The 26,371-nt window shown below is 34.3% G+C and overlaps 1 protein-coding gene across 6 annotated transcripts in view; it reads left to right on the forward strand.

Moving 5' to 3' along the window:
- PHF14 (PHD finger protein 14) overlaps positions 1-26,371 on the forward strand; it is a 232,582-nt gene that overhangs the window by 85,435 nt on the left and 120,776 nt on the right. For all 6 annotated transcript variants that reach the window (XM_055347355.1, XM_019031603.4, XM_055347353.1 and 3 more), the window contains 8 exons: positions 2,738-2,875; positions 9,712-9,858; positions 10,490-10,760; positions 11,057-11,163; positions 12,824-12,919; positions 14,736-14,839; positions 16,742-16,873; positions 25,693-25,861. In XM_055347355.1, the coding sequence (XP_055203330.1) occupies positions 2,738-2,875; positions 9,712-9,858; positions 10,490-10,760; positions 11,057-11,163; positions 12,824-12,919; positions 14,736-14,839; positions 16,742-16,873; positions 25,693-25,861 (1,164 nt within the window). The remainder of the gene's footprint in view (positions 1-2,737; positions 2,876-9,711; positions 9,859-10,489; positions 10,761-11,056; positions 11,164-12,823; positions 12,920-14,735; positions 14,840-16,741; positions 16,874-25,692; positions 25,862-26,371) is intronic.

Consider the following 26,371-nt stretch of genomic DNA (forward strand, 5'->3'; position numbering starts at 1 on the left):
TATCTACTAAAAATACAAAAATTAGCTGGGCGTGGTGGCACGTGCCTGTAACCCCAGCTACTCAGGAAGCTGAGGCAGGAGAATCACTTGAACCGAGGAGGTGGAGGTTGCAGTGAGCCGAGATTGCACCACTGCACTCCAGCCTGGGTGACAGTGTGAGACTCCATCAAAAAAAAAAAAAAAAAAAAGAAATTGCCACAGCCACTCCAACTTTCAGCAACCACCACCACCCCCATCCGTCAGTGGCCATCCACATCAAAGCAACATCTTTCACCAGCAAAAAGATTATGACTTGCTGAAGGCTCAAGTGATCATTAACATTTTTTAGCAATAAAGTATTTTTAAATTAATGTACTTAACATTTTAAAAATACATAATGTTATTATACATTTAATAGACTACAGATAGTGTAAACCTAACTTGAAAATACATGGAGAAGCTAAAAAATTCTCGTGATTTGTTTTATTGTGATACTTTATTGAAGTGGTCTGGAGCTGAACTTGGGTTATCTCTGATGTATGCTTGTAAATTTAACAGAGGTTATTTGAGCATTAACAGATGTATTTATTGGGCAGCACTTACAACTAGAAAAGGCTCAGAGATGCCCACTTCAATAGTGTGAGCAGTGGGCTTCTGTTGGCTGAATGTGCAACCAAAGTAAGGAAATTACTTAATTGACTACAGCTGTGTTGTTTTTCTGTATGGGTATGATTTAGTAGAAAGTGTCCAGTTACATTATCTGATGTCTAGTTGGCTGTTGTGGTTAGTTGAAGCTTGTTTTTGTTTTTTTTTTTAAATTTAATTTATTACAAGGAATTTTTCTAAATTAAATTTCACCTTGTGTAAAGTTCCATGTACAGAAACAGGTCCAGGCTAATTTCCTCTTGCTTATTTTGCTTTAAGAAAACATCACTGGGAAACTGAGTTGAAAATTAGGTACTCTGGCTTCTCTGCAAAATCAGATACAATGTTGTAAATCATGACTGGGACAGCCTTCTAGACCACATTGTCTACTCATTTTCCAATCTGAATTATGTTCTCCTGTGTTCTCAGTTGCTTAGTTCACTAGCATTTTAAATGATTCAGGCGATTGAGGAAGATTCTGTTTTCTTTGATAGATTGTTTTATAGTCTAAAAAGGCTGTCAGGAATATTTTGCTTATATTCACTCTGAAATCCCTTGCTCAATTTCAACATATTACATGAAATTATCCAGATAATTATTCTAAACAATATGTCTCTGTTCACAGTGTGGACATCCTTTAAATAATTTAATTTCTCTTTATCTCTCTCGCTCAATCTCATGTTTAGATTGCTATTTGCCAGTATATTATACCATTTATGTTCTACTGTTATTAGAGAAATTATATTAACTAGGCAGTAGGATGTCAGGATTTGACTATTGAAATTTTTAAATTTTCCTTGTATTTGTTTCCTTCTTATGTAGTTCTCTTTGAATACTTATATTAAACAATTCTTTAATTGTCCATTGTCAGTCTTTCATAATTTAACATCTTTTTCTTTTATGAAGATTTCTGTTACCAGAGTAGTTTAAACTTTTAGACTAGCTAATTCCCCCTTTTTCTTTTAAGAGATAGTTAAAGGAATAAAAAAAAAATAAATCTGAGAGGATTTGGGGTAATTTCAACAGTTCGTACCTTGGTTTTATAAATTTTCTCTTTTTATACAGAAAGAATGTACATAATTGACTGTGTTATATATTACTACCAATTTCACCTGATTATTTACCTAAAATTACTTTTAGTTGTCTTAAAGATATTTAAAACATGCATGATTTCTAGGTTGTAATGCCTAGATTTTTTGTTGGATTTTCTCTGGTCTCTTGTTTCCTTTTCCAAGCAATTTTATATTGTTTAAGAATTAGTATAGCTTGATGGTGGGCTTTAAAGTAAGATTGTCCTGGTTTGAAGCCTTACATTTACTTTCTTTGTTATTTTTGGCAGGCAGATTTCTTAACTTGTCTTTACTTTAATTTCCTCATGTGTAAAATGGGAATAGTTATAGTACCTCTTCTTCATGGTAGTTGTGTTTAATGATTACATATATTTATACATATAGTCCTTGACTTATGATGGGTTTACATCCTGATAAATCCATTGTAAGTTTAAAATATTTTAAGTTGAAATTAATTTAATACACCTAACTTACTGAGCACAGCTTAGTGTTGCCTACCTTTAATATGCTTGGAACACTTACATTAGCCTACACTTGAACACAATCATCTGACACAAAACTTTATTTTATAATAAAATGTTAACTATCTCATGTAATTTATTGAATACTCTACTGAAAATGGAAAACAGAATGGTCGTATGGGTACTGAAAGTGTAGATTCTGCTGAGCGTGTATTGTTTTTGCAACATTGTAAAGTTAAAAAATTAGAAGTGGAACTATTGTAAACTGGGGACTGTCTGTATATGTAAAGTGCTTAGAATAGTGACTGGCACATAGTAAGTCCTCAAATAATTTTAATTATGGTTGTATTATTATTTATTATCATTAAATTAGTTGAATTTTGATTTATTTGAACCATATAGGTAATTACGTTTTTTCATGTAAACTCTTGGCTCGCCTATGATTATTGTTTGTATTGGTACATAATTGGTTCATTATTTGTATTTAGCATTTTAAATATTTAGTGGACACTTTGTATGAGAATGCAGTCTTTAGTCTGGAAATAAGTTTGCTTTGAGAATTTTTCTGTTACTTTGTTGTAGGAGTGTAGCTTTTGTGAAGACCCTCGCTTTGCTAGAACTGGGGTTTGCATTAGCTGTGATGCAGGGATGTGCAGAGCCTATTTCCATGTGACCTGTGCTCAAAAGGAAGGTCTGCTTTCAGAGGCAGCAGCGGAAGAGGTAGGTTTATTTAAACCCATAGTTGGTGAACATGTTCACAAGATATCTTTTGACTCTACGTCCTATAATAAGTGTAAATAATAAAAGAAATTTTAACATTTATTCTTAAAGTTCTTGCCAAGATCACTGTTCTAAAACTTTAAGAGTAAATGTCTATGAGTTTTGTCAGTTTTAAAGCTAGTCAGACGTTTGGAAAACATAATTTTTATAGTGAGATCAGACAGATAAAATGAAAGATAATCCAAGTTGTCTTAAAGCATTAAAATGTCGGCATTTCAGCCCCATGAATTATAGTTAAAAAAAATAGCATATTTTATACGAGAATCTGAAACTGTATTTGGGTAACCTTGCTCTATTTTTCTTTAAATAAAATCATTATTGTGTCTTTAGTATCTCTGTTACTATCTCTTTACTGTTACTTTTAATTCCATCATATTCCTTTCAGATTTATTGGCTTTACGTTAAAAAATCAGTTGTTTTCAGTGTTTGGGGACTGGTTAAGATTCGTTCAAGTATTCTGAGTTTAAAACTATTTTATTACACTATAAAAATGTTACTTACTTTTCTGAACTCTGTTCTTTCATGAGTATTAGTGGAGACTTCCAGAGATTACATACAGTATAATAGAACCCACCGAATATAGAAACAATTTTGAGAATCCAGCTACCTTTTTTTATGTCAGTTATCTAGACATTAGTATGTAAAATGTAAAACAGTGCCACTCTCCTCACTCAATTTTTGTGTGTATGTGAATTGTATTTAGTAAAAGTGTATACTTCGGTAATGGACCCATTATTTAAAATAAATTAATGAATATTGCAAAAAATTTTCAGTTTTAATTTTTAATACGGTAACTGTCTGAAATATAACTCACATAAACTCTTTAGAGTCCTCAGTAATTTTTAACAATGTTAACAAATTGTGAGCAGGTTCAGTTCATTCCTTAAGCTTCCATAGTAATGAACGTTTATTTAGTAATTTTTATTGCATGTTCATGATGGCTTTATGGTAATAGTCTAAGCCTCTCCTTGTTATGTTTTTTTCTTTTATTGGGTAAATTTTGTTTATTGTGCTGAGATTTTACCTTAGTACATTTATTTCATTTCCAGAAAGTGAGCAAAGATACTCTGATGAAGAAAATTTGTAGAAAAAAATTTGAAGGATATATTTTATGAATAAACAGATCTTATAGGAATTGTATTTTTGATACATGTAGCTGTTTTTGATACATATAGCTGTTCCAATCTCTTCATTTATATAGCTGTCCAGTCTCTTGATTTTAAGGAGTTGTACTTTGATGAAGGCTACTAGATGAACAGTGAGCATCTTCTCAGCTACTAGGTAGACATAGAGTTATAATTATACGGTAAAGGTAGTCTGGATTCCTCATAGCTACAGCTCAGGATGGTGGACAAAAGTACGAGAGGGCAATACAGGTAAGAGTTAGAGGAGCAGATAAATACTACGTAAATACTTGGATCAGGGAATCTATAGGATAAGGTTAGTTGTCTACTTCTGGAAAACTTTGAGCTTTGCAGTTAGTGGGGTTCTTTTGGAGCCAGTGGAGAGCTTTCTTTTTTACTATGGTAGTTTGGATTCCTTTGCACAGCATCGTATGTCATCATTTTTGGCAAGATGGCAGCTAATTAACAAAAATGTGTGAAGCAGCCATGTTTGGGACAGTGGGGTGTAATGGAGTTATGGGATTTGGAGAGTGCATCTCCTTCTAAAGGCATGCAAATTAAATGAAACTAAACATAATATTAAGCTACATAGTTTACATTCTGTGGTCTGTGTATCTTACCTATAAGCTAATTTGAGGAAATTTACAGGGAAACAGATACATTAGGATGTGAGAATTAGCCCTGAGGCATCTTCCTTGCCTTGCTGTGTCCCTTGATTAATTAGGTGGGAGCCCTGGATGCTGGAATAATAAAATGCAACTTTTCTCCCTATTCACTACCTTACTCAGTGTGCTGTTGTTTTGGGGGGAAATGATTTAAAGCATATTTACATATATATGTTACTGGTTTCTTGTTATAAACAGAGAATTAGAAAATTCTAAATGTTTTCTGAACGATATTTCAAAATCCAGGATAGTGCATGAATCAATATTAATGAAGTTTGCGTTTGACAGTAATCATTCTGTTAAAATGAAGGTCTTGTCTATTTCTAGATGGTTGTACTTATGTACATAAGGATTTATATAATGTAATAGCATTTAAAATTAAGAAACATTTTAAACTAAAATAGATCTATGTTTGTGAGCATATCTTGCCTTCTATTTCCATTTTATACTCTTCAGACATTCTAGGGAACTTTTCAAAAGACTATATCAAGTTGGATTTACTACTTTTTCATGGTGGTTTTATATAGGCTGTTAAAAAAAAAAGGTTGAAAAATAGAATAAACATATCAGTTTCATCTAATGACATTGTATACCTTTCTGTATTTTTTATGACTTTGTATAGCCTTCTGACATACTCCTTTATCTCATTGGTGAGAATCCATATGACATTTCTATTCTTTTTCATCTACTTTGTGAATATTCCAGATTTATTAAGAATAGTCAAAGCATGTTATGACACAACATGCTTTATTAGAAGGATATTTAAAACCATGTTATGACACAACATCTTATTTTTAAAACTGAACTATAGGGCTGGGTGCAGTGGCTCATGCCTGTAATCTCAACACTTTGGGAGGCCAAGGCCAGAGGATTGCTTGAGGCCAGGAGTTTGAGGCCAGTTTGGACAACATAGCAGGACCCCATCTCTACCAAAAAAAAAAAAAAAAAAATTAGCTGGGTGTGATGGTGCCTGTAGTCTGAGCTACTAGAGAGGCCGAGGTGAGAGGATCACATATACCCGGGAGTTTGAGGCTGCATTGAACTATGTTCTCACCACTGCACTCAGCCTGGAGAACAGAGTGAGACCCTACCTCTACAAATTTTAAATAAATAAGTAAAAAAATACTGAGCTATTGTGCAGGCTCAGTTATGCTGACTACAACTTATGTTACTATGTTTTACATTATATAGTCTAAAGTTACTTATAGTCCAAGTAAGCCATATGGTAGTTTCTTCTGTAATTAAAGTATAATTTGGTGCTATTGAACATTGCTGTACTCTGTTCTGTAGAAAACTATATTTGAAACAATATGAAACCGGGTGTGGTGGCACACACCTGTAATCCCAGTACTTTGGGAGGCCAAGCCAAGGAGGATCTCTTGAGGCTGGCCTCAAGAGGATTTTGAGATGAGCCTGGGCAACATAGCAAGACCTAATCTCTACACAAAATGTAAAAATTAGCCAGGTGTGGTGGTGTGTGCCTATAGTCCTAACTGCTCAGGAGGCTGAGGTGGGAGGATTGCTGAGCCCAGAAGTTCAAGATTTCATTCTGTTAGAGCATATGTGGCTGAGGTGGGGTGGACAAGAATATTGATAGTGCATAATTAAGAAGATAAGTTTGATATGCCATTAGGTTATTATTGTATTTAAATGTTTCTGGTTTTAGTAAACACATCAATTTTACTATTAAGATACCAATAAAGCGTATGTACGTTCTTCAAATACACTGTTTTTACAAGTGCCAGGTAAGGTTCTCCATGTACAAGACTGAAGTTGTGTCTTCTTTCAGTTTATATAACTTTGATCTGCTATGTCAGTTTTACCCAGGGAGCTTTGTTTAAAAGAAGAAAAAAAGATTTTAAGATTCTAGACCAAATCATGCCATCTAGAGGACCACAAGCTAAACTTAATCCATAGATGGATTTTGTTTGTTATGAGTAGAGTTAAAAAAGAAAACCTTGAATTTAAATGACTTTAGATGGGGCATTCCAGTTTGCCACAGGCTCTAAGTTCTCACAGGCCCCAGCATTTACTAACTGCCTCTCATCATTCATTTTTGTCTTATATTTTTCTGGCATCTTTTAGGTCTCCTTCACCCATTTATGTTGACTGTTACTGCTTCTCAAGGCATTTGCATTTAAGGCCCTTGCCTCAGCTCTGCTAAGTCAGAATTTGCAGAGATGGGCTCTAGTAACCTCTATTTAGAACTCTCCTTAAATGAATCTGATGACAGGTAATGGTTAAGGAAGATGGATCTTACATACTGGACATAGGTCTTGGTTTAGCAACTTAACCTCTCTGGCTTTCAGTTTTCTATCCATAAAATTGATACTAAAATGGTAGAACCCACTTCATGTGGTAGTGGTGAAGGTTAAAGAGATAGTATATACAAAAGCACATGTGCTTATTTCATGGTAGATATTCAGAAACATGTTTTTCCCTTTCTGTCTTCCACTGGGAGTAGGATCTTGAAAGCTCCATTTCTCTAAGCAGGTTGAAGGGATATTCCATGTCAACCAATGCATTAATTAGGACACTATTTTGACTGGTTTAACAAAACCAAGTAACGAGTTGCTTAAACAAAGAAGTTGAATTCACTCTAATATACAATTCCAGGCTGATTGGATACTGAGGGGAGTTTGGTTCCAGGGATCAGTTCCCTTCTTTCTTCTTGCTTCACCTTCCTTTAGTCTATTGCACTCTCCTACACAGTCAAAGATGGTTTATCACCATCTTGACTGGATTCTTCCTCATTGGAAGTAGCAAAGAGGAGGTTAAGAGTAGGCAGCTTCCTTTCAAGGGCATGGTCTGGGCATTTCATACAACTTACTGGCCAGAACTTAATCACATGGCCACATCTAGCTGTGGGGAGGCTGGATCAGATAGTTTCTAGCAGGGTAGCCGTATGCCCAGTAAAAACTCATAGGGTTCTAGTACTAATGGGAAGAATGGATATTGTAAGACAGTTAGTAGTTTCTGCCATAGTAAGTATTGGTGTTTTTCTTAAGTCAGAGTCTTGGTCCAAATGTTTAACTTACCTATGCAAGCATGAATCCTATCTCTAATGACTCAATTTCAACCTCATTTACTTTGAAACATTAGAATAATTATCTAGATCTGGGTATTTGGGCTGAGGTTCGGTATAATCTTTATTTCCATTTAACATCTCTGTCACCAAGATTTAGAGCATGTCATGAGAAAGCAGCTGTTTGTATGTGTTAATGTAGTCTCCTAACTAAATTTTTGTATTTAATTTTTAAAGCTATATGAAGTAATTGTAAGTAAACCCTTTTTTACTAATGTGGTAACTGAGGCCCAGAGATGTTAAGCAATTTTTTGAAGTCCCATAGCCAGTAAATGATAGAGCCAAGATTTGTATCCAGGTTTTTATGTCTTCAAATTCTGTGATACACATAACTGTACTGTGTACTGTGACATCTATAGATATCACACTACAGAATTGCCTCATATGCTTTTTTTTTTTAATATTAAGGACACATTAGATTTTTTTTTCTTTCTGTTCTTATATGTCTCTCCTCGGCAGTGTTGTCATTTCTCTTTGGGTTGTAAAACTCTACTTAGAGACACTTTTGACATAACTTAGAGAAAAACTAATAGCTTATGTTTACTGTTCCTTTTTGGGACAGACATAAAGAATGAACAGCCTGTTGTTTTGTTAGCAATTACATTGTAAATTACTTTTTTGTACTACATCTTTACAAGTTGTTTTCGATAGAATAAATATTCTTTTTTGTACACTACTTTTTATGAATGAAAATGTACTGTTAGGCTATGAGAGAGCTGTAATTCCACTTGAGTTTTTAGGGAAAGAGTTAAGGGCATAACTTAAATTTTTTTATTGACAGGGCTTAGAATTTCTTAATCATATTTTTTTTTTTTTTTTTTTTTTGAGACAGACTGTCACTCTGTCACCCAGGCTGGAGTGCAGTGGCGCGATCTCGGTTAATTACAACATCTCCCTCCTGTATTCAAGCAATTCTCCTACCTCAGCCTCCTGAGTAGCTGGGATTACAGGCACATGCCACTGTGCCTGGCTAATTTTTGTATTTTTAGTAGAGACAGGGTTTTGCCATGTTGGCCAGGCTAGTCTTGAACTCCCAACCTCAAGTGATCTGCTTGCCTCGGTCTCCCAAAGTGCTGGGATTACAGGCATGTGCCACCGCGCCTGGCCCTTAATTCTATTTTTATCCTCAGTAGAATCTGTCCATTGTTAGCCAGTTAGAAATGCCACACTTATCTTGTTGGCTAGTCGAATATTGTTGTTTTGCAATATTAGTTTATGTATGCATAACTTTAATATTTAATGATTATTTCTACTTAAGATTATTAAAATCCTATTTGTTTTAAACAGTGACTTTTTAAACAAATACAGCCGGCCCTCCGTGTCTGTGGATTACACATTCTTAGATTCAACCAACTGCAGATGGAAAATGTTTGAAAAAAAAAAAGCGTAATAAAAAAGAATACAAATATAAAACCAATACAGTGTAACAACTATTTGCACATTTACATTTGTGTATTAGGTATTATAAGTAATGTAGAGATTGCTTAAAATATGTGGGAGAATGCATGTAAACTAGATGCAAATACCACACCATTTAACATAAGACACTTGAGCATCCACAGGTTTTGGTATCCTTGGGGGGTCCTGGAACCAGTCCCCCATGGATATTAAAGGGCTACTATACAAGTACACCCAGATAATACATTATATTTGATTTCAATATCTTTAAACCCGCAGGCCCTTTAAAGAAAAAAGTTGTTGATAATTTGAAGTTGACATACAAGATCAAGTTTCTAAAGAAGTAATTTTTATCATTATGTACAAAAATTATTTTTGTAATTTATTAGATGTAACTAGCACTAGTAGATTCTTTGAAAAGGAAGTAATATTCTTTTGTGTTAGGTCTTTTATGACTCTTTGGAGTACAAATGTTCACTATTTTTCTGTGCTTTTTTTGTATAGGATATAGCAGATCCATTCTTTGCTTATTGTAAGCAACATGCAGATAGATTAGACAGAAAGTGGAAGAGAAAAAACTACTTGGCTCTACAGTCCTATTGTAAAATGTCTTTGCAAGAGAGAGAGAAGCAACTATCACCAGAAGCACAGGTATGGGATTCATGTCAAAACCCGTATGTTTTTGTTTTAAGGTTATGTAAGGATTTTACGTCTCGTGTGGTTTCCAGTGACATGTGACGTATAATAGGAAGTTTGGTTAGTTACCTAGGAAATGGATTGTGATTAAGGTAAATAGTGAGTATAATTTTTGGCTGAATACAGTACTCCTCATTTAGTCAAACAGAGCAGTCCTTTATAAAGTAAATTTTCACATTGAAAAATGTGACTGTGAGGAAATTACTCTATCAGTGCAATATATTTATTACATCTTGTTTCAGTCTGTTCAAAGGATTTAGTCAGTTTGCCTATATTTAAAATATAATTTTATATACATTAAACCTATGGAGACAATAGCAGTTATTAAGAAGAGAAACTTCAGCTTAATTAGTTTCTCAAAACTCTGATTATAAGTTAGGACAGTTGTTACTAGGGGCAGATATAGTTTATTGTAACTCAAAAATTATACAGTATACCTTAAGGATCATTCATACCTATAATTTGCTTTGGTGTGAGAAGTTCTGATTATCTTTCTGCGAACATGGGAATAAAAATCAATGTAAAAATCTTAAGGAACATGTTTCATTTTATTATCTTTTAAAATTTGAATACATTTCTTTTATAGGCAAGGATCAATGCCCGGCTTCAGCAGTATCGTGCCAAAGCAGAACTAGCTCGATCTACCAGACCCCAGGCCTGGGTTCCAAGGGAAAAATTGCCCAGACCACTCACCAGCAGTGCTTCAGCTATTCGTAAACTTATGCGGAAAGCAGAACTCATGGGGATCAGTACAGATATCTTTCCAGTGGACAATTCAGATACTAGTTCTAGTGTGGATGGAAGGAGAAAACATAAGCAACCAGCTCTCACTGCAGATTTTGTGAATTATTATTTTGGTCAGTATAGGCACTGATACATGCACATTTTCACTGAGAACAATTTGTTAATGAAAATGTTTGATATACTGTTAATTTTTAGAAATTTATTAGCCATGCTGCATATATCATAGAGGGATGTTTATTTTCCTAATATGTTGTGGGTTTTTACAAAATGCTAGGTTCATTTATTTGTAAATATACTTAAAAGTTTTAAACTATGTAGGTTTATCAATGTGATCATCTTTATAGCTAGTTTCTTCCTATGTCAGTTTTTACTTCCTACTAAAGTAAAATTCGATATTTCATTTAAATAGAGAGAAATATGCGCATGATTCAAATTCAGGAAAATATGGCTGAACAAAAGAATATAAAAGATAAATTAGAGAATGAACAAGAAAAGCTTCATGTAGAATATAATAAGGTAAGTTAGCTACAAAATATGCAACATAATGTGATAGATCTTACTGATGATTTCTTTTGTGAATGTATGGCATTTCTTTTATGTTTTGTTTTTAATTTCTTCTGGAGCTCTTTGGCTCTTCCCTATAACTCCTACTCCTCATTAGCTTCATTATCATCACTGTCTCTTACTGAGCACTTTGTGTGCCAGGCATAATTTTGATCTCTTTACATGTGTTATTTAATTCCCAGCTTAACTTTATAGTGTAGGTTATAATCATTGCTTCCATTTTCAGGGAGAAAACTGAATCCTGAAGAAGTTAAATAATTTGCCCAGGTTCACACAAGTGGTCAAGTCACAGACTTGACAAATGAAGTCAGTTGCTGTGAGGCCAACTCATCTTACTCTGTTCTCTATTTCTAACCAATAAACTTTGCTATAGAACTTCACTTTCTAAGTTTGTAGAAAATTTAGAAACTTTTCTTTAAATTATTATTTATCTTGAATTATATTATAATGTTTAGAATAAAAATTTCCAAATTTGAATTTTCATGTACCTCTTCATCCTAATGAGAAGATTCAAAAAGAAATATCTTATAAAAGCAAAATGTGGTTAAAATGTCATACCAAGTATAACTTGACATATAAAACGGGTATTGACTTATTGTTAGAAAACATTTTAAGTCATAAAAAAATAGTAGGAAGTACGTTTCCAATAATCAGCTACACTGTGTAGTAAAAAGAGTACCTGGAATTAGATTCAGAGGACCTGGGGATTCTTGCTAGTTCTGTGATCTTGGCCAACTCACAAAAACTCTATGATCCTTAGTTTTTTTCATTGGGAAAATAGTGGAAATACATCTTGAGAGAGTCACAAGGATTAGTTAGCAGAACATGATGTTATATAAGAAACTGTAAAAGAAGGTATAAACGTAGTTACCATTATTAGTAAAAATGCCAGCAGAAAACAAAATGCTTACAGCAACAAATACTGCTAAATAATTGGATAGCCTTGTCTCTCAGTGGTATTGTGGCTTGAATATATTAAAAATATATGGAGGCCGAGCGCAGTGGCTCATGCCTGTAATCCCAGCACTTTGGGAGGCCAAGGCAGGTGGATCACGAGGTCAAGAGATCGAGACCATCCTAGGAGTTTGAGACCAGCCTGGCCAACGTGGCAAAACCCCGCCTCTACTAAAAATACAAAAGTTACCTGGGCATGGTGGAGGGTGCCTGTAATCCCAGCTACTCGAGAGGCTGAGGCAGAAGAATTGCTTGAACCCAGGAGGTGGTGGTTGCAGTGACACAAGATCATGCTACTGCACTCTAGCCTGGGCGACAGAGTGAGACTCCATCTCAAAAAAAAAAAAAAAAAAGATCGAGACCATCCTGGCCAACATGGTGAAACCCTGTCTCTACTAAAAATACAAAAATTAGCTGGGTGTGGTGGTGCACACCTGTAGTCCCACCTACTCGGGAAACTGCAGCAGGAGAATCGCTTGAACCCCAGAGGTGGAGGTTGTAGTGAGCCGAAATCGTGTCACCGCACTCCAGCCTGGTGACAGAGTGAGACTGTCTCAAAAATAAAAAAATTATATATATATATGTGGAATAGAAATGTAGATATTTCTTAAATTGTCAGATATTTTAATGAAGTTTACTAATTTGACTTACTTTGTAGCTATGTGAATCTTTAGAAGAACTACAAAACCTGAATGGAAAACTTCGAAGTGAAGGACAAGGAATATGGGCTTTACTAGGCAGAATCACAGGGCAGGTTAGTTTCTTTCCAATTGCTGTCTCCTTCAGTTCTTGCTCCCTGTATGATTTTCAAAGAACAGATTTTTGATACAACTGTCATTTGTCTAACTGAAGAATTCTGTTTGATCAGGGCCTAATCCTTTGGAATAATGATTTCTGCTTGAAGTACACCTAGAGCATTGGAAGCTGCCTACTGAGAACCTCTAGTTTAATTTGGTTGTTTCAACAGCTATCTTGTGTGCAAAATTTTTTCATTTGCTCTAACTGATTGACCTGTCATTTGTGATGAAGCTTAAGACTTGAAGCATGAGTTTTTCCTGCTACATTCTTCTTTCCTTTAATTTAGCAGTTTTAGATTCCTTGCCACATTTTTTTCTTTCCTGTCCTTATGCTGTATTTTTTTTTCTATTCTTTGGATGTATAATTTAAAATTAAAAAAGGCAAACTAGAGATATTCATTTTTATGTTAATTTGGTTTTCAGCTGTATAAGAGATGGTTTTTTAAACTTTAATGTTAAAATGTATTTCTTCCCCTTTAACAGTAGCTGTGATTGTAGTTATTAAAAAAACTTTATTCATGAACATCTTTAGTCTGTTAAAGTTTTTGGTGTTGAATAATTATTGTTAGATGGATTTCTTTGAATGCCTTTTTAGTACTGTGTATATAACTGATAAATTACATTTTTCACAAATATTTTTTATTTTTTAAGGATGATGGAGACCCACTGTTTGTGGTCCTTTCACTAAAAAGTAGTTTTATTTGTGAAGGAGCTTTTCGAACAGATATTTTTCATTGTACTTGTTTTAGAGGTTTATGGAGAGTCAAATTCATCACACAGCTTATTTAGATATTTTAAGAAGTGATACATACTGATTTGTACTGTGCTACACCAGCTTTGAAGATGCTTTATGTGAAAAGAATGTGTGTGGCTTGTATCCTAAAGAATGTTTTAAAAGGTGAGAATTAGTAGTTGCCTCTGGGAGGATCAGCCTTTGTTCCTGTTAATAGGTTGGTTGATGGATTTTTGGAAGATTATGTTTTATACTTAATATTTAGAGGAGTTAATGTTGAGTATAAGGCTTTAGTTTATTTGCCAAGCTAGCGTTATCTTTTGCCTTGATTTGCAAGTTTTTCTCATAAGAATCTCCTGTTTAAAATACTATCTACCATAAAAGACATTTTCATTTATTAAAAGACTTTTAACAGAGGTTTGCAAATTTCCTTTTGCAAATGTAAAATACACAGCAGAAGTAGAATTCATTTATACTGCTTGCATGACACTTTTTTTTTTCACTTGGTTGAACAGATGTGGGCCCACCAGGCCACTGAGAAATGACTTTGATAGATGGTTGCTGTCTGAGAAGCCAGCATACTACAGATTAGTAGAAACCCAAAGAGAATCTCACTTGCTTTGTTGGAGAGTTTGGTCCAATAAGATAATTTTTCTAATTAACCTATGGAACACCAATATAGCTGGGGTGCTGAAGAAAATAAACGGCCTCAATATTCTTTTTGTCAAGTGTACTGTGTTTTGTTTTTTTTAAACCTCCTACGTATGTGTCTTTGTCTTTGAAAGCTGAAATAGAAGTTTAATTTTTATGTTTTAGTGTACCACTGAAAATTGATGAAAGTCTGTAATTATAGATTTCAAATGGAAATAACTATTAGAAAAAAGCTCATTTTAATCCTTTTTGCCAATGTAAAATCTGATAAAGCAGATTTCCCCCTAACAATCCTACTATATTTACTTGGCTTGAGTGGCAATTAGAGGAAAATGTTGCTTTTATTTCTTTCTTAAAACAATGTATACTACATTTGTTCAAATCAATAGAAGTTGAATATACCGGCAATTTTGCGAGCACCCAAGGAGAGAAAACCAAGTAAAAAAGAAGGAGGCACACAAAAGACATCTACTCTTCCTGCAGTACTTTATAGGCAAGTAATGAAATTAATAATGATAGAATAATGTTGTGTATTTTTTTAAACTGATACTTATTAGAAAGAAGATCCTGCAAATATTTGAGAATGAATTATGTCCATACCAGAATTTAATTTAAGTGCATTTGAAGTTCATTTTGTCAAAAGACACATTCCAGTTTGAATGATAGAGGAGATTTTTGTTGCTGTTTTAACCTAAACTCTATGGAAATGAGCAGTACTCTTTGGGGAACTGGAAAATTACTTTAGATAACATTATAGTTATTGTCTTAAATAATTAAAACAATATAACAGATGAGCATTTATATTTTATTTTACTTGAATGAATTGTAGAGTTTGTTTTTTAGATAGTGATGGGTATCATATATGTATTTATATAGAATGAATCTATTGCCTTTGTAGACAGTGGATAATGAAGATAAGTTTTAGTTTTGAGTTTCTACACTTTTTTTCTCTTGATGCTCAGTTGCAATCGCTTTGTTCGCATAAGTATTTTTGTTTTTTACTTTCTTTGCTCAATATTTTCAGTGTTCACCATTATAGTAATTTTATTGTAGTCAAGACTTCTTTCCATAAATAAATAGGTTGCGATCTCACTTTTTCCCAAATAATTTATATTAAGTGAGAGAAGTTTAGAAGATGCTGGTGTTTTTGTGTGTGTGTATGTGTATGTATGTGTGTGTATATTTGTCTATGTATATGCATACATATATGTTATGCATGTGTAAATACATAAATATTCTCAAAATTTCTTTCTCAGAAATAGTAGCAATAACAACAATATCAATCTCCATAACTACCTTGTATTTTTTTGTTGGAGGCTCCCTCTACAAGTAATAGCAAATAACTTCCTTGAAGTGTGGGAAAAGCCTACATTGTCTTAGTGTACAATGTGAACATAAGCACATTCTCAGGCCAGCTTTTTCAAACATGGTTGGTTCATTTGGAACCATCAGGCAATATCACTATGCTTCTGACTTTTATGACTACAATTCATTTTTGTTTCAGAATATATTTTAAGTGATTTTTCTGTTTTACTGAGACCAGGTACTGGTTATTTATTTATTTATTTTGGCTTTTTAAGTGTGTGTGTGTGTGTGACTTTTTTCTAGGAGTATTTAAAAAAAAAAACTAACCATCATTGCTTTCTGTACTTTCCAAATATAAATATACTTTAGATTTTCAGGTGATGGTGGTTGTGTACGCAGGTGTAGTTAAATTGCCTTTTTGCATAAGAGAAGTTAGATTTCTGAGAAACCAAAAAATCCTAAAATAATAGTAGCAATCACAAAATTCCACAATCTTTGCAATAAATATCAATTGATGTGTGCGTTTTTAATTTTTTTACTTTTGAATTTAATTAGTATATTTTTAAAACGCAAAATTCAGTATTGAAAAGAGACTCATGTATACTTGTAGTATATCTACATGTTGAAGACTGTTTGAAAGGTTTACAACTAATGGTAGGAAATAAACTACATTCTGTTTGTGAAGTAATTTTTTTATAGTTTTAGAAAATAGGAAAATTACTTTGTTCTATAATTTATGTGTCTAGAGAAAAAGTGAACTAATGTGAAATGGGTTTTAAGTAATAATTAAAATGAATATGATGTTGAGGATAAATACCTTATATATGTAATTCTTTAGAAGGTTCGACTCTAGTAATATTTAAATTTATGCCAGATCCAAGCTATTTTTAACATTCTCAAAAGTATTTAGAACTAACAGTTACTGACATTGTAAAAAGATGTGTTAATGAAAGAAATTGTCTATCTCAACAGAAGAAATAGTAAGTTAAATCAAGATGAAATTTTATAATTTAAAAAATATGCTATAAGTAAACTGTGTTTCACTATGATAATTATTATTGAAATCTTTACTTGCTGCCTTTATTAAAAGTTGTGGGATTTGTAAGAAGAACCATGATCAGCATCTTCTTTTATTGTGTGATACCTGTAAACTACATTACCATCTTGGATGTCTGGATCCTCCTCTTACAAGGATGCCAAGAAAGACCAAAAACAGTTATTGGTGAGTAAAATAGAGGAGATTTAGATGTTTGAATTGATTTACTCTTAGTTTCAGCAGTATACGATGAAATACTGTATTTGTTCATAATAAAGTATTTGGCACATTTTAAAATTGACTGTCATCAGTATTTATTATAGCATTATGTGACTAAATCTATAACAGCTTTTTTGAGAAATGAGCTTTTCATTAATTGTGGCTATTATCTTAGCAATAGATTCTTCTTTAAGGCATGAATTCTGTCCATTGCTTATAATTCTCTTGTTTTATTGTTAAGAATTTCTCAAATGCTTTATTGTTATTTTGAAATTGAATTTATCTAAAATTTGCATCATATTATGCTTTTACTTGCAATTTAATATTTTATTTTTGGATTAGTGTCAAAGGCTTTACTTCTGGTATTTGGTATTTGTGCTAGTCATTTAAATTCAACCATTCTTTGACATCTAGAAACATTTGATAAACATTTCTGAATTTTTTTTATTAACTTAGGCATATCGAATCACTACATTTGATAAAGGTTATAGTATCTATAATGAGTTTTATCCTTTTCTTAATTTTACTCCAGGAAAGGGACAGATGTTCAGATTTTAATAGAATGATTTCTCATAGGAAGGAGAATATAGGAAAAGGAAAACTTTGGAATGAACATGAATATTCTTTTTATACAAGTTACCTTTCCAGTTTTAGAAAAGAGTGAACCCCAAATTTTTAAATGGTAATCTCTACAAGAGGTTGTGTGTGTTCCTCAAATACATTAGGCATATTTTTTGACCTCATTGTTTTATCACTTAAGGCTACCTCTGTTCATTTGATTAGGAAGCTGAAATTTTTTCACTATTTTCACATGATTGCTTTTTTATAGTGTTCTTTGTATCAGTTTGTTTTGAGATATTCATACTGGCCTGTTCTTTTGAAATGCAGTGGAATGTATTTATTATGGTTTTTATGTGCTTCAGAAACTGCTATAGCATATTCAAATCCCAACAATGTTAATAAGCATCCTGGGTGAGTTTTTAAATTGAAAGCTAGTTTGATAGTCTCCAGAGCCAGGATGTTTTGCCATGAACTTATATAGAGATATGCAGTTCTCTCCTTAAATGAAGTTATGGACCGTCCTGATACTGCTCAGCCTGCAGAGCTCTGGTTTCCAGCGTGTGAGAGTTTCTGCAGCTAAAAAAAAACACACACCAAAAAAGGGAAATCATGTTCTTTGTAGCAACAAGGAGGCAGCTGGAGGCCATTATACTCAGTGAATTAACCCAGGAAAAGAAAACCAAATACTGCATGTTCTCACTTATAGGTGGAAGCTAAACACTGGATATTCATGGACATAAAGATGGGGCCTACTAGAATGGGGAGGGAGGGGAGCAAGGCTTGAAAAACTGTTGGGTACTATACTCACTACCTGGGTGATAGGGATCATTCATATTCCAAACCTCAGTATCGTGCAGTATACCCGTGTAACAAACCTGTGCATGTACCCCCTAATCTAAAATAAAAGTTGAAATTTTAAAAAAAAGAAAAGAAAAGAAATAATGTACATAGCCTGAGGTGTTTTAGTGAGAGCACTTCTAAAAGGGCCTAAACAACTTAGAGCCTTTTCATTGGTGTTAGTGGTTTTTAAGTAAAAGTAGAAGTTAATGTTGTAGCACAGTGAAGCCTTTAATTTCTCCTTGTTTCTAGTGATAACATTTCCTTTGGCCTCTAAGATCAACTTAGCTTTGGTTAGCAGTTAACTGGGTGTATTAATTTTGGAGTGTGCAAGATTCAGAGAATTGTTTTTTCTTTAGTGTACCTCAAATGTGGGAGGCAGTTTTTACTTTTTGCTTTTTAACATTTTCAGTTTATTTTTGAAGTTATACTAAAGATAAGAAATACTCAAAACTTAACACTTTCTAAATATTTTGTCACATTTTACTATTATCTATGCTCTAGAGGTTATTTAAGTCTATTGCATCTGGATGGTAGAAAAAAAATGATAAACGCAGGTTGAGTATCCCTTATCCAAAGTGCTGGGGACCAGAAGTGATTTGGATTTTGTTTTTGTTTTTATTTTGGAATATTTGCATTGTACCTACTGGTCGAGTATCCCAAATCTGAAAATCTGAAATCTGCAGTGCTCCAATGAACATTTTCTTTGACTGTAATGTCAGTGCTCAAAAAATATTTGGATTTTGGAGCACTTCAGATTTTGGATTTTTGGATTTGGGATGCTCAACCTATGATAGTTGCTACTACACACCCTTTTCCCCATCCTACTTTCTGTGATGCCATGTTGATAATTTGAAGTTGAAATTGCCATAGTTAGGAGTATTTGTACTGTAGAAATTACTAAATACTACATAACAGGGCTTTCCCCTAGAGGGTCAAGTGTTAGACATTTACTAGCATATCACTGACTGACGTCTGCTTTAGACTCTACCTTGTTCTTACTAGTCCTTTCATTAGGGAAAGGGTCCTTTAATTTCTCCTTGTTTCTAGTGATCAAATTTCCTTTGATCACTAGGGTCCTGTTACTGGACTCTTATTTGATGACTGTGCCTTAGTCTGCAGCTTAAACTTCCACAGGTCCCTCTGGTATAATGTTTCTGAATGGCCGGTTTATTTTTGCTGTCTTTATGTTTTGCAAGCCTGTGGTAACACCCTTACTACTAAATACCCTGTAAGCAAACTGTACCTAGAATTAATTACTATACAATCTGTTGCCTTCTCAGATATCATATTCTACTCTAATAACTATTTTAAGCACTTGCTATCCAGCCTTTTCTTCCAGTACCAGCACTGTTTTCAAGGAGACACTAGTTAGATTTGGATGCTTTCTTCAGTCCATCCCAGAGTTCAGTGGACTGTGCTGGGCAGGTTAAGACATGTGACATCAAAGAAAAGATGGATACAGATACAGAAGTAATTATTGGTGGAAGGTAGGGAAGTTGAGTGAATTCACCTTGGACAGGCTCAGATATTTCAGTGATATAGGAGTCTATTGAGAGGGAAGAGACCTGGGATGATGATGGGCTCTTGAGAAGACAGCAGATGGTTGGTAACAACTTACTGTGGAAAAATCAAACTGACTTGCTGAGGCTGGGTAGCAAGAATGTTTAGTGCATAAGTAAATGTGATTATTTGATTTTTCTTGAATTATGCTCTGCTGCCCAGGAGAAGGAGAGGGGAAAACCTAGGGGCTTCTTAAGTTGTGCCAGGGATGTGAAAAGCTAGTAAAGAATATTATTAATAGGTGGGTGAAGAATTCCACAGAGAGTAGAGAGGCTAGTGATGGTGTGATCTAGGTTCTATTTTGTTTGTACTTCTTTCTAGTATTTAAAATGCATTTTGTCTCATTTTTAGTTTATGTTATTTTGGTTTTTGTTGTTGTTTTTAAAAATGTACAATCTCCACACTGCCTTAAAATCTAAGACACATTTGGTAGGATACAAATGGTAAGGGCTTGATTTATTAGAGTAGTTCAAATAGTTAATCATCTCTTAATTTTAGAAGACTAATGTTATATTTCTGCCTCCACTCATCTGATTGGAACTTGTGTTGCCTTTTCCAATTGTTGGAAGAATATTCTGAAACACATTATTTAACAGAGAATTGAGTAATATTATATCCTTTTATTCCTTGGATATGTCTTTGTTTATTTTATGATTAAAAGAAAACACAAACCCTTCTAGGAATAGTTTACAGAGGGTTTTTTCCTTTGTTTTTCTTGATAATTTGTTCATTTACAATTTTTTATTGCCTCTTCTTCCCATTAACCGCTAGTAGGAATTCCAGCATTAGAATGGGACATTTACTGCATATGAAATAACAGGTGTATATCTGCTATTAAAGTTTTATACAGGTATTATAACTACAAAAAGAATAAAATTTACAAGTTGAGTTAAATGTTGTTTTCTGCCCTGCAAAGAGATACCCATAATGCAGAAGTAGGAGGGACTGAGGTATTACTTGTCTGAGAAGAATGATATTTGAGCCACCTCTTAAAGTTTTGTGTAGGCACCTGTCAAGACTTTCCTCTAAATACAGGAGAAAACATGGCTAACGGCTTAGACATAAGAAAAAAAATAAACTCTGGTGTGGGATCCTGAGTTCTTGATGACTGAAAAAGATAAATTGTGGAGGAGAAAAAAGTAAATCATGAATTATTTGGAATATGGAATGTTACTGGATTTATTTATTGCATTATTGCATGTAAAGATTCATAAAATCCTTTTTTTTTTTAACTTACATGAATAAAATTCTCTAAATTAGTACAATTTCTTTTTTTTTTTCTATTTTTGAGATGGAGTCTCGCTCTGTCACCCAGGCTGGGGTGCAGTGGCACGATCGTGACTCACCGCAACTTCCGCCTCCTGGGTGCAAGCAGTTCTCCTGCCTCAGCCTCCCGAGTAGCTGGGACTACAGGCGCATGCCACCCCGCCCAGCTAATTTTTTGTATTTTTAGTAGAAACGGGGTTTCACCATGTTAGCCAGAATGGTCTCAATCTCCTGACCTCATGATCCGCCTGCCTTGGCCTCCCAAAGTGCTGGATTACAGGCGTGAGCTACTGTGCCTGGCTTAAATTAGTACACTTTCTTGTCTAAGCACTATTAAACATTTTTCTTTAGTAACTAAGATTCTGAAATCCCATTGGGTCATCATTCTGATTATAGGTTGTAGTTGTCTGGTGCTAGAAACATATAGAAGGTATAGAAAAATGAGAAAAGGCCAGACGCAGTGGCTCATGTCTGTAATCCCAGCACTTTGGGAGGCTGAGGCGGGCGGATCACTTGAGGTCAGGAGTTCAAGACCAACATGATGAAACCCTGTCTCTACTAAAAATACAAAAATTAGCTAGGAATGGTGGTGGGGATTCGTAATCCCTGCTACTCAGGAGGCTGAGGTAGAGAATTGCTTAAACCTGGGAGGCTGAGGCTACAATCCACTGAGACTGCGCCAGTGCTCTCCAGTCTGGGTGACAGGGTGAGACTCTGTCTCACAAAAAGACAGAAAAAGAGGAGGGAGGGCAGGAGGGAGGGAAAGAAGGAAGGAAAGAAGGGAGGGAGGGAGGGCGGGAAAAAGAGAGGAAGGAAGGGAGGAAAGAAGGGAGGGAGGAAGGAAGGAAAGGAAGGGAAGGGAGAGGGAGGGGGAGGGAGAGGGAGGGAGGGGGAGGGAGAGGGAGGGAGGGGAAGGGAGGAAGGGAAAAGAGAAAAACCTCTTGGTATTTCAACATGAAAGTTATTCTGTTGCATAAATTCCTGACATGGATTTTTATTATACTTTAAATTTTTAATTGGCTTGGATCAATTAAAAGGTTAAGATTATCTTCAGTATTGTCCATGGGAATTATAAATTTTAGGACTCTATTCTCATACAGTGTGCTAAGTAAAAATATATAGAATTAAGGTGAGTTTAGCTAAATTAATAGATAATAGCAGTTTAGTGGATTATTGAAAGAAGCCAGGTATGTATTTGACTTTAGGAAAGATAATCGTGATTTTCCTTAAAATATTATTTGATTTCAGCTGGGCGTGGTGGCTCACGCCTGAAATCTCAGCACTTTGGGAGGGCGGGGCAGGTGGATCACGAGGTCAGGAGTTCAAGACCAGCCTGGCCAACATGGTGAAACCCCATCTGTACTAAAAATACAAAAATTAGCCGGGCATGGTGGCAGGCACCTGTAATCCCAGCTACTCGGGAGGCTGAGGCAGAGAATTGCTTGAACCCGGGAGATGGAGGTTACAGTGAGCCTTAGATCATGCCACTGCACTCCAGCCTTGGCAACAGAGCAAGACTCTGTCTCAAAACAAAGAAAAAATAATTATTTGATTTCATTGAATTAGACAGGCCATGGCTTTATTCTAGGTTATTATTTCTTAGCATCTTGTGTACCAATTAATGTAGCAGAAACATTTTTTACATATCTTAAAGGATATTTATAAGATGAAGACTATAGTGTTTAATAGATTGTTGAAGAATGGCTAAGAAGTATTATGTCCATAATACTCTTGTAGTCTACTCAGTGTGGACTCTATCTACTGCAACAATCATGTGGCGGTTGTCTTGAAATAGGAATGGATATATTCTGCATTGGCAGTTACATTTGTTTTGATTTTTTGAGTTGTTCTGTGTTTTGTGGTGTTCAGGGTGTAACATTTCTATTTTCTGGGAATTAGAGAGCCAAATTTCTTTGTCACCTAACTATTATTTATAGTGGGGATGGAAGTGAACATAAGAATAAAGAATCTCCTGACAAGGGTAAATGCTACCAAAATAGAAGCAAAGGGGAAATATTTCAGTTTTTTAAAAAAAACAAAACAATGATTTATCTGAAAAGGTACCTGCTTCTATACCTAGGGGATTTAGATAACATTATGTTTGCCTGTTATTTAAATAGACAAACAACATATTTTAAAAGTAAATTAGAGCCTGGCACGGTGGCCCACACCTGTAATCCCAGCACTTTGGAAGGCTGAGGCAGGAGGATCACCTGAGGTCAGGAGTTTGAGACCAGCTTGGCCAACATATAGTGAAACCCTGTCTCTACTAAAAAATCCAAAATTAACTGTGCATGGTGGCACACACCTGTAGTCCCAGCTACTTAGGAAGCTGAGGCAGGAGAATCGCTTGAATGGGGAAGGTGGAGGTTGCAGTGAGCCGAGATCATGCCAGTGGACTCCAGCCTAGGCGACGTAGCAAGACTGTCTCTCAAAAAAAAAAAAAAAAGAATGTAAATTAGAACTGTTTGAGAAACTGACTACATTTCATTCAACTGATAGAAATGATCAGTTAGCATTAAGATTACAATTTAATGCTGAAAAGTGAAGCAGTGTGCCTTTTTGTAATATAATTTGATAATTTCTCTAGTCATCTGTTTTGAAGGCTGTTGCGTTTATTATTAGTTAACTAACAATATCTAACATTTCTGGGGTTTTCACAGTTCTGCTAATAAAGTCAGAATATACTTATCATTTCAATTCTGAGATTCTGTAAGGTGTGTATTTTCTTTTGCCAGTCCTTGGTGTTTTCATATGGGACAAATGCAGGAGCAATTTAGTATATTCGTTTAGTTGTGTCTTTGTTAATGATGGTAATCTGACAATCTAGGGGATAACCTGCTAGCTATATTTACATGAAGTGTAGCAACAGATACATAAAAGTTTTCTGAGTAATGCATGATTATGTACATTTTTGTTTTGCTTTCACTGATCAGTATTTCTAGTGCTAAAAGTTTTGCTAACCTATTCTTAAATAATTGGAAATTTTAAGATATTTAAGTTAATACATTAAGGATTAATTTGTATTTTAGGAATAATATCTTTGCATTAACAAAACAAATGGTACTTGGTATTTAACTCTTGTTGGAGTTCAAAATTTAAAGCTGTCACCTTGACAATTAAATATTAGTTTAATAAGTTCACAGTATTAGTGAAAGGTGAATTTTGATGGAACGAAATCAAATCATAAATCTTTGAAAATACTTGCTATGAGAATTATAAGCTACATTCAAAGATACTGATATAAACATATAAACTAAATATCAAATACAGTTTTACAGATTATAATCATTTTTATTAAGAGAATACTGTCAAACTTTTGGATAATTTGCTTTTGATCATTCTTTTACATTGAAGAAAATATGAGTAAAAATTTACTTTTAACAACTGGTTTTAACTTTTTGAAATGGTCCTTTATGATTGACAATATAAAGATTTCCAGCAGTTGTTGTTTAGATTTCTGCTGTCTAAATGTAAGCCACTAGCCACATATGGCTATTTAAATTTAAATCAATTAATATTAAAATGAGAAATTTTCTCAGTGGTATTTGCCACATTTCAAGTGCTCAGTAACCATCTATGGCTAGTGGCCACTGTTCTGGACAGCACAGATATGTAGATAATCCTAATATTATAAAAAGTTCTGTTGGATACCACTTGTCTAAAGTTTTAGTTTCAATTAATTTTTAATATTACCCATATTAAAATTCTTTATAAATGCTACTTTAACAAATTCCTTTGATAAATAAATGTATATTTCTTCTTTTAGAAGTAGTAGGGGCCACCATATGACCTTTTTTTCCCCCAGCACTTCTTGGAGTCTGTTTCTATAGTTTCTTTAAGTAGTATATTCAGCACAAGTTGTCATTGACTACAATTAAAAGATATGATAACTGTGACAAGGAGTAGTGTTAGGGTCCTTGAAGGACTTCGATTTTCAGGTATCACAGTATATGTCATTTAAAGAAAAGTCATGCTTTCCAAAGGTAAATTATTATTATTATTTAAGACAGGGTCTTGCTCATGTTACCCAGGCTGGAGTGCAGTGTTGCGATCATGGCTCACTGCAGCCTCCACCTCCTGGGCTCAAGTGACTCTTTCACTTCAGCTTCCTGAGTAGCCGGGATTATAGGCGTGTGCCACCAAGCCTAGTTAATTTTCTGTTTTTTTTGTGAAGACAGTCTCTCACTATGTTGTGAGCAATCATCCTGCCTCAGTCTCCTGAAGTGCTGGGATTATGGGTGTGAGCCACTGCAGCTGGCAAAACCACCTTTTTAATCAGTGTTGAATCTCATGTTGGTTCACTTAAACATATAGCATTGTTAAATGTGTTCTTATACTTACAGGATACATTAAATTGCCTTAAATATTATATTCATAGTAGTCACTCTTAGAGGAGTATTTCTGAATGTTTTTTCATTATGTACCCTGTAATCACATTACCTGTGTATATTTTTATATATTATTCTTATATACCTGGATTTTGTATTTATAAAAACTATAGCTAAAGCCAGAAGATAATAATAAATGCATGACTTAAATTTTTCCCCTTTATGTAGGCAGTGCTCGGAATGTGACCAGGCAGGGAGCAGTGACATGGAAGCAGACATGGCCATGGAAACCCTACCAGATGGAACCAAACGATCAAGGAGGCAGATTAAGGAACCAGTGAAATTTGTTCCACAGGATGTGCCACCAGAACCGAAGAAGATTCCGATAAGAAACACGGTAGTTTATTTTTTATTTATCATAAGCATCATACAATTCTGAGGCCAAAATTTAAGAGAGTGAGAAAGACACAGGGCAAACATATACTCAGAAGTCAAAGAAAAAGACATCTATTGGTTATTCTTAACAATTTTTTTCTATATTATGAAATATACCACATGCTTACCTGAGTGTTTGTAGTTTATATTTTGTTGGAGGCATAATATAAGGAACACACCAGAGCATCCATCACCCACCTTAAAAGATAGACCATTCCCAAAGCTTTAGAAGTTTCCTGTAAACCCCTCGACAATCTCATCTTTATCTGTCTAGCCCAGAGGCCACCTCTTTACTCAGCTTTACTTTTCTCATTCACTTCTTTTTCTTTATAGAAGAGATTTACACTCTAAATCTCTGTACTTATAAATAATACATGGTTTATTTTTGTAGGTTTTGAATTTCATATGAATGGAATCAAATGCTTTTCTCTGGTAATTTGATATTTTGACCAAAATTATGTTGATTTGATTC

The sequence above is a fragment of the Gorilla gorilla genome, chromosome 6, assembly GCF_029281585.2.
Source record: "Gorilla gorilla gorilla isolate KB3781 chromosome 6, NHGRI_mGorGor1-v2.1_pri, whole genome shotgun sequence".
NCBI lineage: Eukaryota > Metazoa > Chordata > Mammalia > Primates > Hominidae > Gorilla > Gorilla gorilla.